This window comes from Diceros bicornis, chromosome 7 (assembly GCF_020826845.1).
Source record: "Diceros bicornis minor isolate mBicDic1 chromosome 7, mDicBic1.mat.cur, whole genome shotgun sequence".
In the NCBI taxonomy this organism is placed as follows: Eukaryota; Metazoa; Chordata; class Mammalia; order Perissodactyla; family Rhinocerotidae; genus Diceros; species Diceros bicornis.
The window spans coordinates 76,096,702-76,115,603 of NC_080746.1; the positions used below are offsets into that span (position 1 = coordinate 76,096,702).

Genomic DNA, 18,902 nt, shown 5'->3' on the forward strand with positions numbered 1-18,902 from the left:
GATATCAGACACCTGCCACCTGCTGTAACTGGCCTCCTTCCACGTGCCTTTCTCATCTCAAGAAAATAAAAACAAAGTACAACTCCTCCTCATCCTTCCCTCTACCACTCCTGACAGTCAGCATACATTCCTTCAAACCTGGAATAAACAGTCTCCTGCTTTCCAGAATAGCAGTCTTCTAACTGAGATACATGAACCCCTGGAAACAGACAAAGACTTTTCAATCCTGGATAGTTTTAAAGGAATCAATTTCAAAACCCTGGTTTTCTGTATGTACACTTTCTTAAAATGATCTGAGAACTCACCTATTTCATTAGCACGACATTTAAGGCTGTCACTCTCAATGTGGTGCCAATTTACCAACTTGATCTCCCACGAACTCCCCTACTCAAGCCAGACTGGTAGGTTCTGGAATATGCCTAATTCTTTCTCACTTTCCCCCGAGAGGCTGTTCCTTCCTGCTAAAATATCCCCTACTACCTCTCTTCCTCCAAACTTTACTTATCAAAATCCTCATCAAAACTACTGAAGCTGGCTGGGGTGGGGGTGGGAGGGTTATGGGAGTTCATTACACAATTTTCTCTTCTTTTGAGTATGCTAAAAATTCTCCACAGTAAATTTTTAAAAGGGGGTACCACGGCCAATAGGAAACAAAAGTGGCCAATGAAAATTTCCCTCCAGCGAGAACAGCTGAGGACCTTCAGCACAGTGATACATAATATTCATTTCAACCTGTTTCCCATTCTGTTCTGATATTTCACAGCTGCCTCTAACATACTCCTTTGCCACTTCGTTGCACCTTTGGATCCACTCTTGAGATTTCAGTAAAATATCTGTCAGCTTCATAAAATTTCTTAATTATTCTTCATTCAATTTTACCCTTTAGTAAAATTCTATTAAATACACAACAAATTTAAACAACAACAACAAACTCAATCAAGGAAGACTTCCTCATTCCCATATTGAAACAGGCCTTTGTCTGGCCTTCCCCCATGGCACGTAGACCACGCTTCATGGTAGAGTTAATGGAATATTTGTCTTAGTCACCCACTGTACTGTCTCAGTCTCCTCTGTCTTCTCTCTGCTCCCAAATATCAGCTTGTACACAGTTGGTTCCTTATTAATATCTGTATAATTGAACTGAGGAATTTGGGCTAGATGACTTCTAAGTCCCTTCTTGTTCTAAAATTCTATATATCCTATGACTCATGGTTGGTCAACATACCTCTCAGTGTCACACAAGAAGGATCGAGTAAGTGAAGATATAAGTAGTCTTCCATCCAAATAATCTAACTGGACAACACAGGAGTCCACTGTTGTTATTGTCTGAACAGGAAACATCACAAAGGCAGCAGCTGCCTAAAGGGGCATGACAAGGAAATAAAGTTTATCATTACATACACACACAATCTCCTCCTTACCTTTTAAATGAAAATAATTTGGATAGCAAAATAAAATTTTTAAGTGGACCAAAATTTAATTTGCCTGTTAGGATATCCAAGTTTTACTCATTTAAAAGTTTTGTGATTTGGTACATAACTGCAGAAAAGAATTCTTAAGGCTCTGTTTGTGATTATCTAATCTTAGAGATTGGAATGAAAAAGATGAAGCAAGTTTTGGAATACGTGAGAGAATTTTTCACCTGTAGACAGAACTTCTCCCTTTGGAAAAAAGACAAATTAGAGCTACAGTTATGTGTAGGGTTCCAACTGGATTTTGGATCAGAAATATGTTAGGAAACAGGGGGCCAGCCCGGTGGCACAAGCGGTTAAGTGCACGCACCAACGCACTGCTTGGCAAGCCATGCTGTGGCAGCGTCCTATATAAAGTGGAAGAAGGTGGGCATGGATGTTAGCCCAGGGCCAGTTTTCCTCAGCAAAAAAAAAGGAGGATTGGCAGACGTTAGCACCGGGCTGATCTCCTTACAAAAAATAAATAAATAAATAAAATAAAAATTGTTAGGAATCAAGTGATAACTTTGATGGGTCATCACGACCAAACCAGAATATTCTGATAAGTTAATTAAAATAAAGTAAGTTAGCCAATGGTAGTTAAATCTCTTCTTTTCTGCCAAGAATCTACATGGAAATAAGCCAATGAGAGACAAGTCCCCAATTCTGATATAACAAACAGCCTTGGAGGAGAGGGACAGTGAGAAGCTCGTCTGGTCTGCCTTAATATCAAACTGGAGCATTCTTTTAGGGTAACCTGAGACTCAACTCTCCTATTCCAACAACTGTGGCAGGAAGCCTTGTCCATCTGAGAGAAAATATACCTAGACTCCTCTTCTACACAGGAACCAGGAGAATAGGAGCCTGGGCAATTGGTGCCATTTCTATGTTTGCCATTTTATTCATACAACTAACAAATAGGTATCTTTTCTTTCTTTCTTTCTTTCTTTCTTTCTTTCTTTCTTTCTTTCTTAATAGTCTAGTATGAAAGAATGTTTTATTTAAGTAAATCATAGAGGTGAATTATGGAGTACTATAACAGACAAAGTGCAAATTACTGAAGTCAGCTAACAGAAGCCATTCTGCAACAGTATCAAGCTAAACCAGGCTACCAGATATACCACATAAGACAAGTCTTGAAATCAATAGTCTGGGCTCTAGATCAGTCCCCCAAGAAATACAGTAGATAAAATCATGTCCTTTAATTAAAATTCTGTAAGACAACACCTTATATTTCACCCACATACACAAAGACTGAACTGGTTCTCACCTTTGCTTGTTTGGAAGTGCTGAGTTTGATGGCAGAAACTTTCCCCATATGATCACCTACAAAAACTCTAAGAATAGCTGTATCCCAACAGAGAGCTGTAACTTTTCGGCCTTTGTGTTCGGAAGACACATAAATTCGTTCTGGTTTCCCACGACGCTCTTGATTTAATTCCCAAACAACTACAAGACCTTGACTGCAAGAATTGAGTCACAGAAGCAAATTTTTGGTAATGGTGAAAAAAAGGACAACTTAATTGCATCACAGTATCAACTATATCAAATATATATGCAAACGCTTGTTCTTCAGCAAAGAGGAAGCAGAAAGTCAAGGTATTAATTTCCTTGCTTTAGTCAACCAAACCAGTGTAATAGGAGAATTCAGATGTTCTAAATTATCTCTGTTACCAGTCTCCTTCAGGCCATTGAAATGTTGCCTCATGTCAGCATTTTCCACCAACACTAATGACCAACTACCCACCCTGGTTGGCCAGGGACTGAGAGGTTTCCCAGGACACAGGACTTTCAGGGCTAAAACTGGGACAGTCCCAGGCAAACCAAGATGGTTGGTCACCCTAAAAATCCACAACTACATTTGTCAATTTAAAATGCATTTGGGGGCCGGCCCCATGGCTTAGCAGTTAAATGTGCACGCTCCACTACTGGCAGCCCGGGTTCGGATCCCGGGCGAGCACCAAGGCACTGCTTCTCTGGCCATGGTGAGGCAACGTCCCACATACAGCAACTAGAAGGATGTGCAACTATGACATACAACTATCTACTAGGGCTTTGGGGAGGAAAAAAAAGAAAGAAAGAAAAGAAAAGAAAATGCATTTGGGAAAGATCAGATGGTTTTAAAATAGTTTCTCACCTGGTAGCTACAGCAACATAATCATCATCATGTAAACAACAGGCAACCTGAGAAATTGCACCTTCCTAGAGAACAAAAGAAAAAATATTAGGCAGCTTCTCAAAAATCTCAATTCTTTTACTCTTAAATCTCAAGCTTTCCAGTCTTCTTTTATTCCAAATGATTATTTATAATGGAGAAATTCGCATTTATGACAGATACTCCAAATGGTAGATGAAAGGGCTGCCTTTAATCTTACCCTGTGTGAAAGAAAAAGCCTGTGCTTCCAGCCATCTTTCTGAATGAGATTGAGTCCTCCTCCTGAACTGCCCAAAGCCAACCACTTTCGAGACACAGCTATGCTCGTGCACTAAAAACATGTAAACAGACAAGCATGAGATCATCACAGTCACTTAACCAAATAAACCATCCGCTGGAAATAAATGCTGAGGATCTGTGTACCAGGTTCTTCCCCCAACCCCACTCCCTGCCCAGCTGGACACTACATAATGGCACTCAAGCTCTCACTTTAGTATAGTGCAAAATACATAAGAACATTTTGGTTTTAAATTTTTAATTGAATCTCAAAATGGCTGAATAGGCTCAATTGCATAAATAAGCAATTTTCCCTTGGCAAAAGCCAGTTATTAGACCATTCATATTTTGTGCAATTTGGCTAGGTCATTCCAATGCCAACCACAATGACGGAAGATCAGGTAAGTCTCCAAGGGACAAAGAAATCACTTTAATCATTTCTAGTGTGTATAATCAGCACAAAACACAGCTTTCAGAGAAAATGAGACTGCAGAGGACACAGATACAGGTCACTGCACTATTATATCTCTCCACACCCTCAGCCTACTGATTCCACTCCTATTCACCAGAGAAAGCAGTGACCATGCTGTTCCCACCGTGTGGCAAAAATTGTTGGTTGCCTGACAATGAGATATTCCCAACCCTCTTCAACCTTGTTGCTTTCAACCAGAGAAACTGCAAGACCTAAATATTCACTTACCTAGTTTTCTTGCCACTAGGGGGTGCCCTGTGACTCAACTGCAGCTAATAGGACCAAGCCTGTTGGGGCGTCTTGGAAAGCTTTACCCTCTCAGTTAAAAGGCAGGGCTTGAATTAAAGAAAGCCTTTGCCCTTGGCGCCCTCTGTCTTGCTGAAAATGCTCATGGAGACATCAAGACTGGAGCCAGGACATTTATCTTGCAACTGTGACTAAAAGCTAACATATGGATGATGGTAAAACAGGAAAGAAGGAAAGCCTGGGTCCTCAGGGATATCCTCGGGCCACTACACTAAACCCAGAAACACTAACCTCCAAAGAGGTTATAAACATCTTTACCGCTTAAGCCATTACTGGTAAGGTATTCCATAACTTGCAGCTAAAAAAAAGTCTGATATCGACCCTCATAATTGTTGCTCATATTATTTTGCCTATTACTTCCTATTCTCCCTTTGATTGGAGACTACAAAGGTGCCTTGGGATGGGAGCAAAAGTGTAATAATGAAATTATTTTGGAATTGTTTATGAGACTTTGTTCCTCACCGTGGCATTCCCAAGTTTATCAAAAGAACTTAGGGTTTGAGGGAAGCACAAACTTCTTCCCACAGAGCTAAGAACTTTTGCTGTGTTCCCTAAAACAGAGAGTACATCAAACTTCCTGTTTTGGAATGAGCTTAGTGTAACTGCAGTGGTTCATACTGCTCAAAATGCAGTGGGGTGTACTCATTTATACTATTTTATTTTCAATCAAATAGATTACTTTCTGAGAGAAGACAACAGTATTACTGAGAGGGAAAAAAATTAAGCAATCAATATCATGTTTTCCAAGGATGGGAAAGAATTCAAATGACAGCTCAAAAAATAAATCAAAAAAGAGCTATGAACAAGCTACTTCTATAGAAGGTATTACTAGCACAGGTAAGAACACCCAAGATTCCACAAACACAAAGAACTTGAGGGCAGGGGGCACATGTAACAGAGAGCACACAAAAATATGAATATGAAAATGAAACTGATACAAGGATCAAGAAATTCACCTTTAGACGACTAGAGTCCAGCCTCAGGGCTGACAGTAATGGATCCAGAGACTCAAACTCTGCAAGAACATGGCTGTAAGATTCCGGTATCACTGGCACAAAAGTCATTTAGCCAGAAAGTTGAAACCACATTGAGTGATAGGCACAGTATTCCTGAATAAAACCTGCAAAAACATAATTTAAGAAGCTCATCACTCATTCAGCGGGCATCTAGTGAATACATGGAGAACAAAGAGAAACATGAGAGAGGGACAAGGATCCCCACTCTGGAGGTGCTTAGCATCTAGGTGGAAAGAAAACACACATAGGTAACTTTTTATACAACCATCAGCTTGTACTGTATCATTCCCTGACTCCAAGACTCCCAAAGAATCAAGTCCAGATTCTTAAGGCCCTCCACAATGCTATCCCACTCTCTTTATCTAACAATGTGAGTAGGTAGAATGGACACTGTAGCATTTAAGAGAAAAACTGGTCAACTTCTTTGAGTTGTAAATCTTCTCTCTTTAATAGTCTCTCCTTGGAGCCGGCCTGGTGGCGTAGTGGTTAAGTTTGCACGCTCCACTTCAGCAGCCCAGGGTTCCCTGGTTCGCATCCCAGGTGCGGACCTACGCATCACTTATCAAGCCATGCTGTGGCAGCGTCCCACATATAAAGTAGAGGAAGACGGGCACAGGTGTTAGCTCAGGGCTAATCTCCCTCACCAAAAAAAAAAAGAGTCTCTCCTTAAAGGGCAATCTTCCCTAAAGGCCTCAAGCTATAAACCTTTATCAGCAAATGCAACGGATATCAGCCAACAAATGAACAGTGCTTAATAGGAACAGGCCTGTGGATCTCTTTCTCCAGCCTATCAGGGGCTCAATAAGCATGTGTTGAACAAATAAATGCATCTACTAAGTAAGTGAGAAGTAAGGTGCAGGAAATGAGAGCACAAAGAGGAATAAGAGCTTCACTAAGAGACCTGGTAAGGATAAGAATACAAGGTAGCCAATGCCAAATACCCAAGGATAACTTCGTAAACTAACACAAGAGTTCTTATCTGTCAACAACTCTCCAGTGTGCAATTCTGTCAACCTGCACCAATTTCCAGAAAAAAAGAAAAGAAAATTTAAGAAAATCCTACCCATTAATTTTAACTTTTCTCAATCCTTTGTTTCCCGCCAAATTAAGAATAAAAGCAAATACTACAGAAAAATTCAGAAACAATCATTTATACTTGTTTTTTAATTACTTATAGTTTGTGTTTTTGATTTTTTTTCAGAAACACATGTATTGACTCATTAATTTATTCAACAAATATGTGCCTAGTGCCAACTATGTGCCAGGCATCTTTCTAGGTCCCAGAGATACAACAGGGGACAAAACAAAGTCCTAGCACTCATGGAACACACTTTCCAGGGGCAAAACACATCTAAGCTTATATATTTTTATTGCATACATAGAATAAAGTCTTATTTGCTGCTAGGAATACTATTCTTGATACAACTTGACCTTTGTAAGGAGAACGGTGTTCTGAAAAAAAAAAAATAATCTTTATTAGTCCTATACTTTAAATATTTGAGAATTTCTGATCTAAGAAAAATCTTCTCTCATTCTTTTCACTCATTCATTTTATTGGGTACCTAGTAAAATACGAGGCACAGCAGGGGGAAATAATTCCAGAAACCAGTCACTTTATAATTCAAATAGGGAGAAAAAGACAAATCTCACACACACACACACCCCCCTCACTCATAAGGGAAACCTAAGCAAAGTGCTACGTTGGAACTCAGAGGACACAGGGATCACACTGAGTTAAAGGAGACCTGAGAAAACTCCCTCAGGGAAGTAGCACAGAAGCTGAGTAGGCTTTTACCAGAAGGAAAGGGCAAAAGGCGGCACATAGGGCATCAATAAGCAAAGATAAAGAGAATATATTTGGAGAATACAAGTTTAGTCTTTGGTTGAAACACAGGATACAAGCAATGGAATAATGAAAGATAAAGCTGGAATAGTAATTCAGACACAAGTTACAAAACACTCTGAATCTCAAATCAAGGAACCTGAACAAATTTTAATCTGGTAGGCAACAGAAAGGCAGTGAAGGATTTGGTGTTGGGAGATCACATAATTTCTTTGAAGTGCTGTGAGCAGACACTAGAAATCAAAGACTTGAGAAAAGGAGTGGGTGGTAAGGAAGTTAAGTGAAGGTAAAGCCTTTCGATTACTCAAGAAATCTGGTGGAAAAGGAGAAAACCTCTCTTGACTTTGTGACCAGGGGAGACTCAAACAGATTTGTAGGTAGTAGCTAAAAAAAGTCTTTAAAATGAAAGAGACTGAAGATACAAGAAAAACATCATAAAACCATGGTACAAGATCCTAAACAAGACAGGAAGGAATGACATCAAGGCCAGTGTTTCTCTCTTCCTCTTTTGATCTTAAAGCAAAGTCTGAGGTGGACAGGCCGTTTGGCTTTGATCTCAGTGAAGAGAGAATGTCCTGGAAGTTATGATTTAACAGAATAAAAAAAAAACTAGTAAGTTCCAACTTTTCTAAAAAAGATTTAATGGAGATGAGAATGGAAAAGAAGCAGCATAAGCAATGGCAGTTCTCAAGAGAAGCTGCTGGGTGATAGTGTTAAGCCGACTCCAGATTTATGCTTTCCTTTGTGCTTACTCTCCCTGAAATGACTCCTTTCCCACCAGATCTACTTATCCAATTCCACCCAGGCTTCCAGGCCCCATGTTAAGTTCCACTTCCCAGAATTCTCATGGTAGAAGACGACTGATAGGTAATTCAGTGCGCATATCTAATTCAGAAACTAGTTTTGCCCTGGATCCCTGAATGTTTTCAGCAATAGAAAGGAAGTGCTCCCTCTCATGAAGCTGCCCATTCGACTCCTCCATAGCTGTCTATTATATGGTCCTTTTTTAGCAGTGGGCTGAAATCTCATCACTTAGAGCTTTCACTAATTATTCCTCATCATGGCTTCTACAGTTTAAGGGAATAAGTTTACTCTTTCCAAAACAACTCTTTAATATTTGAAAGGTGTTATTAGTTCCAAAAATTTAATATCCCCAGTTCTTCAATCATTCCTGACATGACAATTTCCAAATTCCTCTCTGTTCCGGTCAACCTTCTACACAGGTACTTTAGTTTGCCTGAAAATGTGGTGCCTGGGAAGGAATGTAATACTCCTTAAGTAGTTGGATAACACAGAATAGAGTAGAAACACTAACTTCCTTAATCAGGACACTAAGTTTCTATATGACAACCTAAAATAGCAACAGATGTGTTTTTAAAGTAGCCATGTCACACTTTTGATTCAACAGAGCAAGCAGTCAACTAAAACCCAAAGAAATTTTCACATAAAATGAATATAATCTTCCTGGCTAGTACCTAGATACAGTAGAATTGAGCTCAAATTGAAAGCTGCTATTAATCAAATGCAACAATGGATATAAAAAGTGCCTAGAAATTTAAAAGCTCTGTACAAACAAGAACAGCAGAATATTAGTAACTTAAAATCCAGTTACGTGTACATTAGGGTTCATTACATTATCCTATCTACTTTTGTCTATGTTTGAACTTTTCTGTAATAACAAGATTTTTTTAAGTATGTACTTAAAAAAAAAGCTCTGTACAAAACTTCAATAGCTACCCTTCTTACATAATCTATGATCTCATCCCTATTTCTTTTTCCAGCCTCATCTCCCACCTTACCCTCTCTCCTATTCTCCAACTATAGGGAGCTCTCTCTTGTTCCTCTTCCAGTCTATAAACTTTCTGTGCCTCCGTGGTTTAATACATGCTGTTTCTTGAATCTTCCTCCATCTAACAAAGCCCTATCTTCCTGCAAAGCTGAGTTTAAATATTACTTCTGTTATGTCTGTCATACCTCACTCAGCCTAGCAAAAAAACTAAGCAAATAGAAGGTGGCCTTAAATGCTTACCAAAGCAATGCAACAACTTCTTGAGGGGCTGGCTTGCCCAAAGTCACAGAGTTCGTAAGAGGTAGAGCTGAGACTAGAATCCACTTTTCCTGAGTCCAAATCTAATCGCCTTTCCATTCCCCCGCATTACTTGATGGTAACATAACCGAGTAGTAGGATCAAGAAAAGGTTTTTCCCATCGCCTTAGTATTCATTTTACTAATGGACCACAGTGTTTGCTGCTTGCGCACAAAGTGCAAATCACAGCATTCTCTTTTCCCCACTAGGTGCGTGAAACGAAGAGGCAAAAGAGAAAAGGAAGCAAAAATTACAGATATTATGCGAAGGGGAAGTAGGAGATCCCCCCATTTCCACAAGAGAATCTTTCTACGCAAGAAGGATCAATCAGAGAACAACTCTCCACTTCAGAGAAATGGCGACTCACTCATTCATGCATCCAAGCATTAAACATGCCTTGTACGCAGCGCTGGAGACAGTCCCTGCCCACAAGGAGCTCCTTGCCTAGCGGAACTGTTAACTCTTAACAGCGGTCACTTCAGTACTGTATTCAGAGCTCTTGAGGAGATGAGCCTCGGTAACCAAGTTTTCAAAGCCAGGCTCACAGACCAGCAGCCCGTAGGTCTCAGCCCCGCTCCACCATCTCCAAGCCGGTAGCCCCCAATTTCCGGGGGTCAAACTCTGCCCAGCTGGGCCCCGGGATACTCACCGCGCACTGAGAGCCGCACTCCCGCTCCGCCCCTCCCTGGCTTACGTCATCCAAGAGCGCCGCCGACGCGGGGACAAAGCTATCAACGGTACTTCCTCGTCACGTGACGGCTTACGCCCCTGCTTGCGCGTGGTCCCTCCCCCTCAGGCTGCGGTCGCAATTACGCTCTCTGCGGCCTGCTGTCAGCGGGGCGTTGCCGGCCGAAGACGCAGCGCCGGCCGGTACCAGAGGAGCTCTAGGCCAAAGGGGCGAGCCAGCCAGGATCCCGGGACACTTCACCGCTTGAAGCCGGCGAGAGGAAATGAAACAGGCGGGAACCGACGGGGGAGGGAGGGAGGGAGGGAACTAGCGGAAGGTGTCATGGCGGCCGCGTTGTGGAGTCACGTGCGCCACCGGCCCGCCTTGGTACTTCCGGTCACGTGCCCTCAGAGTTCTCGCAGCCAGCGATGGAGGCGAGACCCCCCAGTAACAGAGGTGGTGGCGACGGCGGCGGCTGCTGGGTGTCGGCCTTTTCCCGGCAGCGTCTCTAGGAAGCGCAGCGGAACTCGACCCGACCCAACCCAGTTACTTACCCCCTGCCCAGGGCCGTGGCTCCCACCCGGTAAGTTTAGACGGAAGAATGGGGGTGGGTAGGTGGGTGAGGAGCTGACAGGCCCGGGAGCCGCAGGACGAGGCTGATTCTGCCCCCTTTTTCCTGTGTCCCTGTCGCCGTCGCCACAGCTCCCAAGCCGGCCGCCTCAGTGGCCCTTTATTACTGTGAAGCGGGGAAGAGGCGACCCCTAATCTGCTTGCCTGTAGGAATCGTGGTCCTCCACTGATAGCAGGGGCTCGAAGATTTAGCCAAAGCCAGGGTCGGACTTGGCTCATGAGAATGAAGGACGGGGAGGCCTCTTCCTGGCAGAGGAGCCCTTCCCCTTAGGAAGTGTGCTGTTGAGCCTTTCGGTTTCCGTAAGAGAAAAGCTTTCACCTTAGTGTCCGCACACCTTCTGCTTCACCTGTCAATCTTGCGGCTCTTAAAACCTTCTTAACACGTGCGCCAATCCACACCCTTCCTCGCTGGTTTTGGTCTATGTCAAGTTGATCTTCTTAAAAATAGATCACCAACGCATGGAAATATATAATTGTTTTGTAAGTTCCCCCGTGTTTTCAGGGGCTGAATTGACTAAGGCGGATCCGATTGACTCTTAAACGCCCATTTTAGGGTCTGTAAAATGGGGGGAGGGGGATATAAAAACTTAATCTTTTGCCCATTAGAAGACCCAATTTAAAAAACATACAAAAACTAAGTGATTTGAAATATACTTTGCAGTAAGTATTGACTCTGTAAAGGAGTGCAACAGTTTCTCCTCGCGAATTCTTACTGGGAACCCCAATATATTAGGCAGCATGTTTTGGTGGAATTGAGTTTGGGAGGGCCAAGCCCCACCCACTCAGCCTCCCCTCTTGGAACACAGTTTGAAAACCACTGAACTGGGCTTTGGTAAATAAGCCAAGGTTGCCAAGGCTAAGATAGATTTTCAAAGTCAAAACTGGAACAAATGAGGTAGAGAGGTAACAGAAGTGCAGATAGCCTGTTGTATCAGGCCTATGGCTTACAGAAGGTCTGGGCTCTGGAGAGAACTTTGTATCTTTTAGCAGACCTGCATCCCTCATTTGGAAAGGAGGGAGAGATAATTTGGGGCCATTAAACTTGTTCTGCTACCCTCACTCAGCCGACATGTTAGCAGCGCGGCAGATTGATAGGTTTGAGTCTTTTCTAGGTGCTATTAAATAGATATGGTAGTGCAAATGTAAAAAGATAATCCATGCAGATGAAGAGAGAGCTCTTTAAAAATACTAAGAAAATGGGTGCAAAGAGAGCGGAATCAGTTAAAAGTAATGAACCAAAGGGTCAGCTCCAGTCAGTTGTGACTGCTTCCTGTATGTACTGCCCTCAAGGCTTGGATCTACTCCCTGCTGGTCTGTCTGTCCACATTTAGCCCTTCTTGTCTGTGCTGCTGTTTTTTCCCCTGACCATCAGAACGTTGTCTGGTGTACCTTGAGCTGTCCAAGCATTTTGACCACTGTTTCTACCTCATGGATACTGCTGCTAGAGGTGTCTTTGTGCCCTGTCCCCTTATCTTTCTTTCCTGCCTTCAGTGTGGCAGTCTCAGGCATCCGTCTAAGTCCCTCCTTTCCACGCTTTGATTACCAACTGGTTGATCTTCTCTGGATTTCGGTATTGTACTCTTGCAGTATGCAGTATTTATTAGTGAATATGAGCATACACTTCCCTCTATCTTGTGTCTCTCTGTCGCATTTTCCTCCCTCTGCCTGTCCCTGCACTGCTGTAAAATGAAAAAGTGCTTGGTCTGAAAATTGCTACATCAGTTATTCCCCTTAATATCTTCTTTGTGTGTGTAACTATCCTTACAACAGTACATTTCGGTCACTCTTTACATACTTCCAAGGTCTTATTCCCTGTAATGCTGAATTGTTAGAATTTTTTTGGATTGCCTCATGGCAAGCAGCATTCCAAATCTCCATTTTGTATGCTGGCAGATAACAGCCGCGCTCTCTCTAATAATCTCAGAGGGTGATGAGGGTTTATATTTCACTTGTTGCCTTTTTTCCTGCCCCATTTATCTCTGCACGTTGGAAAAGGGGATGTAGGTAATGGAAGTACAGAGATGCAGTAATTGAAAGATTTCTGCTGAGAGTTTAAAGTTCTTCTATCCCTGTTTCCTTATGAACCAGTTACTGGAATCTGTGAGGAGTGGTGCTCTGGTCTGTGTGTGCATAGAGAGCTGTAGTGCTTCCTGGAGTTTAGCTGAGGATGTATGTGCAAAGCTTTCTTGTTGTGTCTTACCCAGATTGTGTTCTTTTAACAACAGAGATCTTAAGTAGATGTCACAGATATTTGTTGGACTCTTCTTATAGGCCAGAATACGCTGCTGGGTGCTGTATTGTAGTGAAGAAACACACGCAGCCTCTGCCCTCTTTATGAAGCTTGCAGTGTGTTGGGGGAGACAGATATTAAAAGAGTTACATATTAAAAATTAATTATAATTGTGATAAGTGCTGTAGTTGTGATAAGAGAAAAATAGGAGACCTTGCCTAGTAACTTTGAAACTTAGAGTAGGTCAAAAAAGTGAGTAAAAGCCAGTTGATGGGAGGGGAGGAGAATGTGCAAAGGCTCAGAGCAAGCATGTACATTTAGCTTCAGGCAAATAAATATTTAGCTGCAAATGAATTAATGCCTTTACTGGAGGACTTGCTATTTGAAGAAGTCTTGTTGCAGATTGTTTCATAAAGTAAATAATCTTTTAAGTAGAGCTAGAGCTTCATCAAGCCAATTGGTTTAAATGTAACTGCACCAGTATTTTCCATAAAATATTCTGTGGCTGTTAGAGAGTTCTACTGGGAAGTTTTTGCCCCCCAAGGAGCCACCTTTAAGAAAAATCTAGAAATCACAGAAGCCATTGTAGGATAGCCCCAATGGTTCTATTAAACTTCCTAAAACTGGTCCTTGTACAGTTAACAGAGGTGCTACAGATGACCAAGGAAATTTGCCAAGCAAGTTAGTTGTGACACAATTGACTAGTCATACCCGATATTCAATAACTTATCTCTGATTTATTTTTAAAGTTCCCCCGAAAGGAATTTTAATATGAATGGTTTTCATGCTATACATGAGAGACTGTGTTTTTCCCAATTGATTTAGAGTAGCTGATTCTAATAAAATGAGTTCTAACAATCCTGTTTATTCCTCACCTTACAGTTTCTCTGTCTTCATTCGTCTTTTCTTTCTTACCTTCCCGTCTCAGAGAAGTTTTTCTGTCCTTTTCCAAAGCTGACACTTTTTATTTGTGCCTGTAAGCCCAGTTAATTGGAGACTTGCTCTGCCAGCTGTCTTTGCTCATTGCTTTTCCTCCATATGTGGACATACTTAAAATTATCCTCTAATTATTTGCTTATCCCACTCCACAAATCCTGCCCTCCCATCTTTCTCGGATTTTAATTCATGTTTCCTAAAATGTGGTTTGTATGTATACTTTTTACGTAGTATAAAGAGGTTTTTTTATTTTAATAGTTATTTGTTTATTATAATGAATATTAGAAAATCAATATTAAAGTATTTAAGTGTCATAAATGTTATATAATTTCCTTTATAAATTAAAATTTTAAAACAAAATAAAAAATAGTACAAGTGATATAAAGATATTACAGAAGTTGAAAATAACAAACAGTTGTTTTAATTCTTACCCACACTGACACCCCTACCTACACTGATACCCCTAACACTTCCCCATGTTACCTTAGAAGCATAGGGAATAAACTCTTGGAAAGACGTTTTTAATAACTACTTTTCTCATTACAAAATACATATTTATCATAGATAATCCAGAAAATAAGAACATTCAAATCATCTGTAATCCTATCTCCCATAAGTAACCACTGTCAAATTGGATGTATATCCGTCCAGTCGTATATGTTTGCAAAATAGCATAGTGGAACTCCAAGGTCAGACTGACCCAGATTCAAACCCAGTTCTGCTACTTCCTTAATGCTTTAGGAAAGCATCTTGATTTCTCAGACCCAGTTTCCTTTATCTGCAGATGGAACTAATAATAGAACCTACCTCAGAATTGTTAACTGGGGACTGATTGAAATAATGCCTGTAAAGAACTTAGCCCAGTGCCAGCCCCATGGCTTAGTGGTTAAGTGCGCACGCTCCGCTACTGGCAGCCCTGGTTCAAATCCCGGGCGCACACCAACACACCACTTCTCCAGCCATGCTGAGGCCGCATCCCACATACAGCAACTAGCAGGATGTGCAACTATGACATACAACTATCTACTGGGGCTTTGGGGGGGAGAAAAATAAAAAGGAGGAAGGATTGGCAATAGAGGTTAGCTCAGAGCCGGTTTTCCTCAGCAAAAAGAGGAGGATTAGCACGGATGTTACCTCAGGGCTGATCTTCCTCACAAAAAAAAAAAACAGCCCAATGCCTAGGACAGATTATTAAGCATTCAATAAATTTTAGATGGATTTTAAAAAATCTAAAATCCATTTAGGTGATTAAAAAAAATCAAACTACATGCTTTTTTTTTTGGCTTGCTCTGATCACCTAACAGTGTGTCTTTTCATGTTATTAAATAGTGTTTTAAAGTAGTGGTTTTCAAACTTTTTAAGTGGCAGTAACCCTCTAAAATCTTAGGAAGACATCAAATAAGTAAATCAGTCAAAAGATGGTATTATATATTAAGAATTTTAACGCTTTATCATATATGATGTATATATATCAAAACTATGGAGATCGTAAAACAGCATAGGGAAGTATTTTCAATGGCAAGTGGAAAACAAGATAATTAACTTGGATGTGCTTCATGATTACATTTGTAAGGTGGGTACAGATGAGATAAGCACAATTTAAAATTAAGAAAATTGATGTTAGGGTTGTGGGATTATGGAATTTTTTAAATCCCTTTTTGGGGCCGGCCCCGTGGCTTGGCAGTTGGGCGCGCGAGCTCTGCTGCTGGTGGCCTGGGTTCGGATCCCGGGTGCGTACGGACGCGCCGCTTCTCTGGCCATGCTGAGGCTGCGTCCCACGTGCAGCGGCTGGCGGGATGTGCAGCTGTGACATACAACTATCTACTGGGGCTTTGGGGGAAAAATAAATAAATAAATGAAAAAAAAATTAAATCCCTTTTTGTTTTTGAGCTTATTAGGCTGCATTCCAACATTTACAAATGACCACATACTATAGACTATCTCCACTTGCATGACTCAACATTTATCATGTCCAGAACTGAATTCCTGGTCTTCCGTTTCAAACCTGTTTTTCCCTCTTATTTCTGTAAGTGGCACCACTGTACTCATGTTAGTAAGGCCTACAAGTGGGGTGTGAGCAAGCAGCTGTTATACCTCCTTCAGCATTTACAGTGCCTCTTCATCCTGCTTCCTCAGTACTTGTCCCTTCCTCTTCATTTTTTCACTGCCACCTGCCTGGTTCAGACCATTTTTGGTCCCTCTCTTCAGTCTCTCTCGTATTGCCCACAGATTAACTTCCTAAAATACAAATCATTCCCCTATTCAAAAAGTCTTTAGAGATTTTCTGTTGTCCACCACATAGGGTGGCATTTTCTACTATCTGCCTCCATCTTAACCATCCAACTTCGTATCCCACTGATCCCCATCATGAAGTTTATGCTACATCCAGAGCAGACTACTTACCATTCCTGGAGAGTCTCAAGCCTTTGCACCAAACCATTCCCTTTGCCTGTAATGCCTGTTTCCCTTTCTCTGTTGAAATCCTCATTCAGGACCCAAGTCATAACTAACTTATGATAAAAAAGAATAAACTACTGATAGGTGTAATAATATGGTAAATTTCAAAAAACATGTTAGGCAAAATTGCCCTAAAAAAAAATCCATGACAAACCTTTGACAAAGCCTGTCATGTGAAGAAATTGCCTTGAGTCCTAATTCAGAACATTTTTTGTCTGCCTTTTGGGATGTCCCACATTCTAATTTGTGTGCACTAACACACACACACACATGCACACTAGACTGGAAGCTCTTCAAAAGCAGAAATCACTATTGATAGACATTCATCTTTGGATGACCCCTAGACTTCTTAGCTCAGTACAAAATGAATAAATGTATTCACACTGACACTTTTCCTTTCCATTCTTGGGGTGGAGTAAGCTGTAAGGAGACCTATAAAAGGGAAGATCTGGCTACTCAAAATTCAGGTAATCAACTTAAGAGAAATTAAGATTTCACTTTTTTTTTTTTAAACTTGTATTTTTTATTTCTAAATCACTGCTTCAGTGAACGAGAAATCCTAGTTTTTTAATCTAATGGTGTTTTTCATTAATCCTGAGAAGTGATGGTTTAAGAATTAGTTTCTGGGGCCGGCCCCATGGCGTAGCAGTTAAGTGCGCGCACTCCGCTGCTGGCGGCCCAGGTTTGGATCCCGGTTGCGCACCGATGCACCACGGGTCAGGCCATGCTGTGGCGGCATCCCATATAAAGTGGAGGAAGATGGGCACAGATGTTAGCCCAGGGCCAGTCTTCCTCAGCAAAAAGAGGAGGATTGGCATGGATGTTAGCTCAGGGCTGATCTTCCTCACAAAAAAAAAATTTAGATTCTATTTTTTAGATATCTTTATACAAGAATTGCTGATTTCCATTATTTTTAATGCCTGCCACTCTTCCTAATGCTTGCTTTCTTATGATGTCCAAACAGAAGTTCTCCTCAACCATTTTGAATAACCAATCGCAGACCCAATATTTCGTTGTTCCCGTTTGTTTTAACATCCCAGGAAAATGTTTCAATAAACAGTTTACTCTGGGCAGATTTAATTCTTATGACCCCTAGATATGCTAACTTCTCTAAAATTATACTTTAAACTATACCTGAAGAAGTAAATATTTTAAAAATATATTTTAAATCATTCCTTTGGGAATACAAACTAAAGTCATAACTTCACCAGAAATGGCATATATGTGGCATTTGTGCGACCACTTTCCCCAGCCCATGGCAGACATCACCATCAATCATGGCATCTTTCCTTTTGAGCCCAGACAGCCTCAAAGTCCTTTTCAGCCTCATATACTAGACAGCCACACTCAAGCCTCTAGAATTTGGGTTGGGCATTTAAGATTCCCAAGACTGGGGAGAAGTGGGGAGGAAGCTCCATGCTGTTTCCTAGGTAACGAATTAGCCATATACAAATGAATCTTTGGCTAAAACATGCAGAGCAGTTGAAGACATTTGATTGTTAAAAGATGGGGAAAATAGCATCTTGAAGTGTTAAGTATTAAATTCTCTAAGTTTTATTTTCAAGCACACAGAAAGAAACTTAGATCAGGAATCAGGAAATGTGGATGTGGTTTCAGTGCAGAGTGGTTCTGGGAAGGTCACACAAACCTTGTGGCCCTTAGTTTTTTCAGTTGAAACAAATTTGCAAAATATTCAATAGGGTCCTGTATAATTCTTAAGTTCTACAATTTTAAGTATGAATCAAAGACCACACATTTGTTGACCAATCGTGCATTTAAGATTTAAGAATATAACTGAAGAAATTGAAAATACTCTAATTAGCATATGTGGAAATAGTTTAAAAACTGCCAAGTGTTATAAACTGTAGTGTTGTGTAAATTCACAGCTATAGTATGAGCAAAATAAAATTTGATTTTAAAGGAATAATGCCATACAACTTTATCTTCAACTTTGAATGAAGGAAGAGACTTTTTTCCTCTTTATTATTAGTTTAGGTTTTATATTTGGAAGTGGCTCTAGAAGTCAACAAATCCGACCCTAATTGAGATGTGAAATCTTTTTGTTTCTGTTAGCACCTCCTAGCCATCATGGCAACTTCATCTGAAGAAGTTCTGCTGATTGTAAAGAAGGTGCGTCAGAAGAAGCAGGATGGAGCTCTGTACCTCATGGCAGAAAGAATTGCCTGGGCACCTGAAGGCAAAGACAGATTTACAATCAGCCATATGTATGCGGATATTAAATGTAAGTCTGATGTATGTCATATTTGTTAGTAATTTTGTAAGAAGATTGCTTATATAATCTTTGTGGGGTTTTTATTATAATGTCCAAAAAATAAACCATATAGAAATAATTACAAAGTGAAATCACTGAATATGT

The 18,902-nt window shown here is 40.8% G+C and overlaps 2 protein-coding genes across 9 annotated transcripts in view; one reads left to right on the top strand and one right to left on the bottom strand.

Annotated features, from left to right (window-relative positions):
• HPS5 (HPS5 biogenesis of lysosomal organelles complex 2 subunit 2) overlaps window positions 1–10,572 on the bottom strand; it is a 44,503-nt gene extending 33,931 nt beyond the window's left edge. For 3 of the 8 annotated variants that reach the window (XR_009220821.1, XM_058546094.1, XM_058546096.1), the window contains exons 1-6: window positions 10,255–10,571; window positions 5,617–5,780; window positions 3,827–3,937; window positions 3,589–3,653; window positions 2,722–2,914; window positions 1,226–1,359 (exon numbers count right to left, since the gene is read on the bottom strand). Coding sequence is in view for 7 of the 8 variants with exons in the window: in XM_058546094.1 (XP_058402077.1) it covers window positions 1,226–1,359; window positions 2,722–2,914; window positions 3,589–3,653; window positions 3,827–3,937; window positions 5,617–5,724 (611 nt within the window). In the remaining variant the exon portion in view is untranslated. The other 5 variants (XM_058546098.1, XM_058546099.1, XM_058546100.1 and 2 more) reach the window with 3 other exon arrangements.
• A 60-nt stretch (window positions 10,573–10,632) lies between these two features.
• The window catches only part of GTF2H1 (general transcription factor IIH subunit 1), a 34,702-nt gene continuing 26,432 nt past the window's right edge, over window positions 10,633–18,902 (top strand). The window contains exons 1-2 of the mRNA XM_058546101.1: window positions 10,633–10,855; window positions 18,599–18,767. Coding sequence (XP_058402084.1) covers window positions 18,614–18,767 — 154 coding nt within the window. The 5' untranslated portion in view covers window positions 10,633–10,855; window positions 18,599–18,613. The remainder of the gene's footprint in view (window positions 10,856–18,598; window positions 18,768–18,902) is intronic.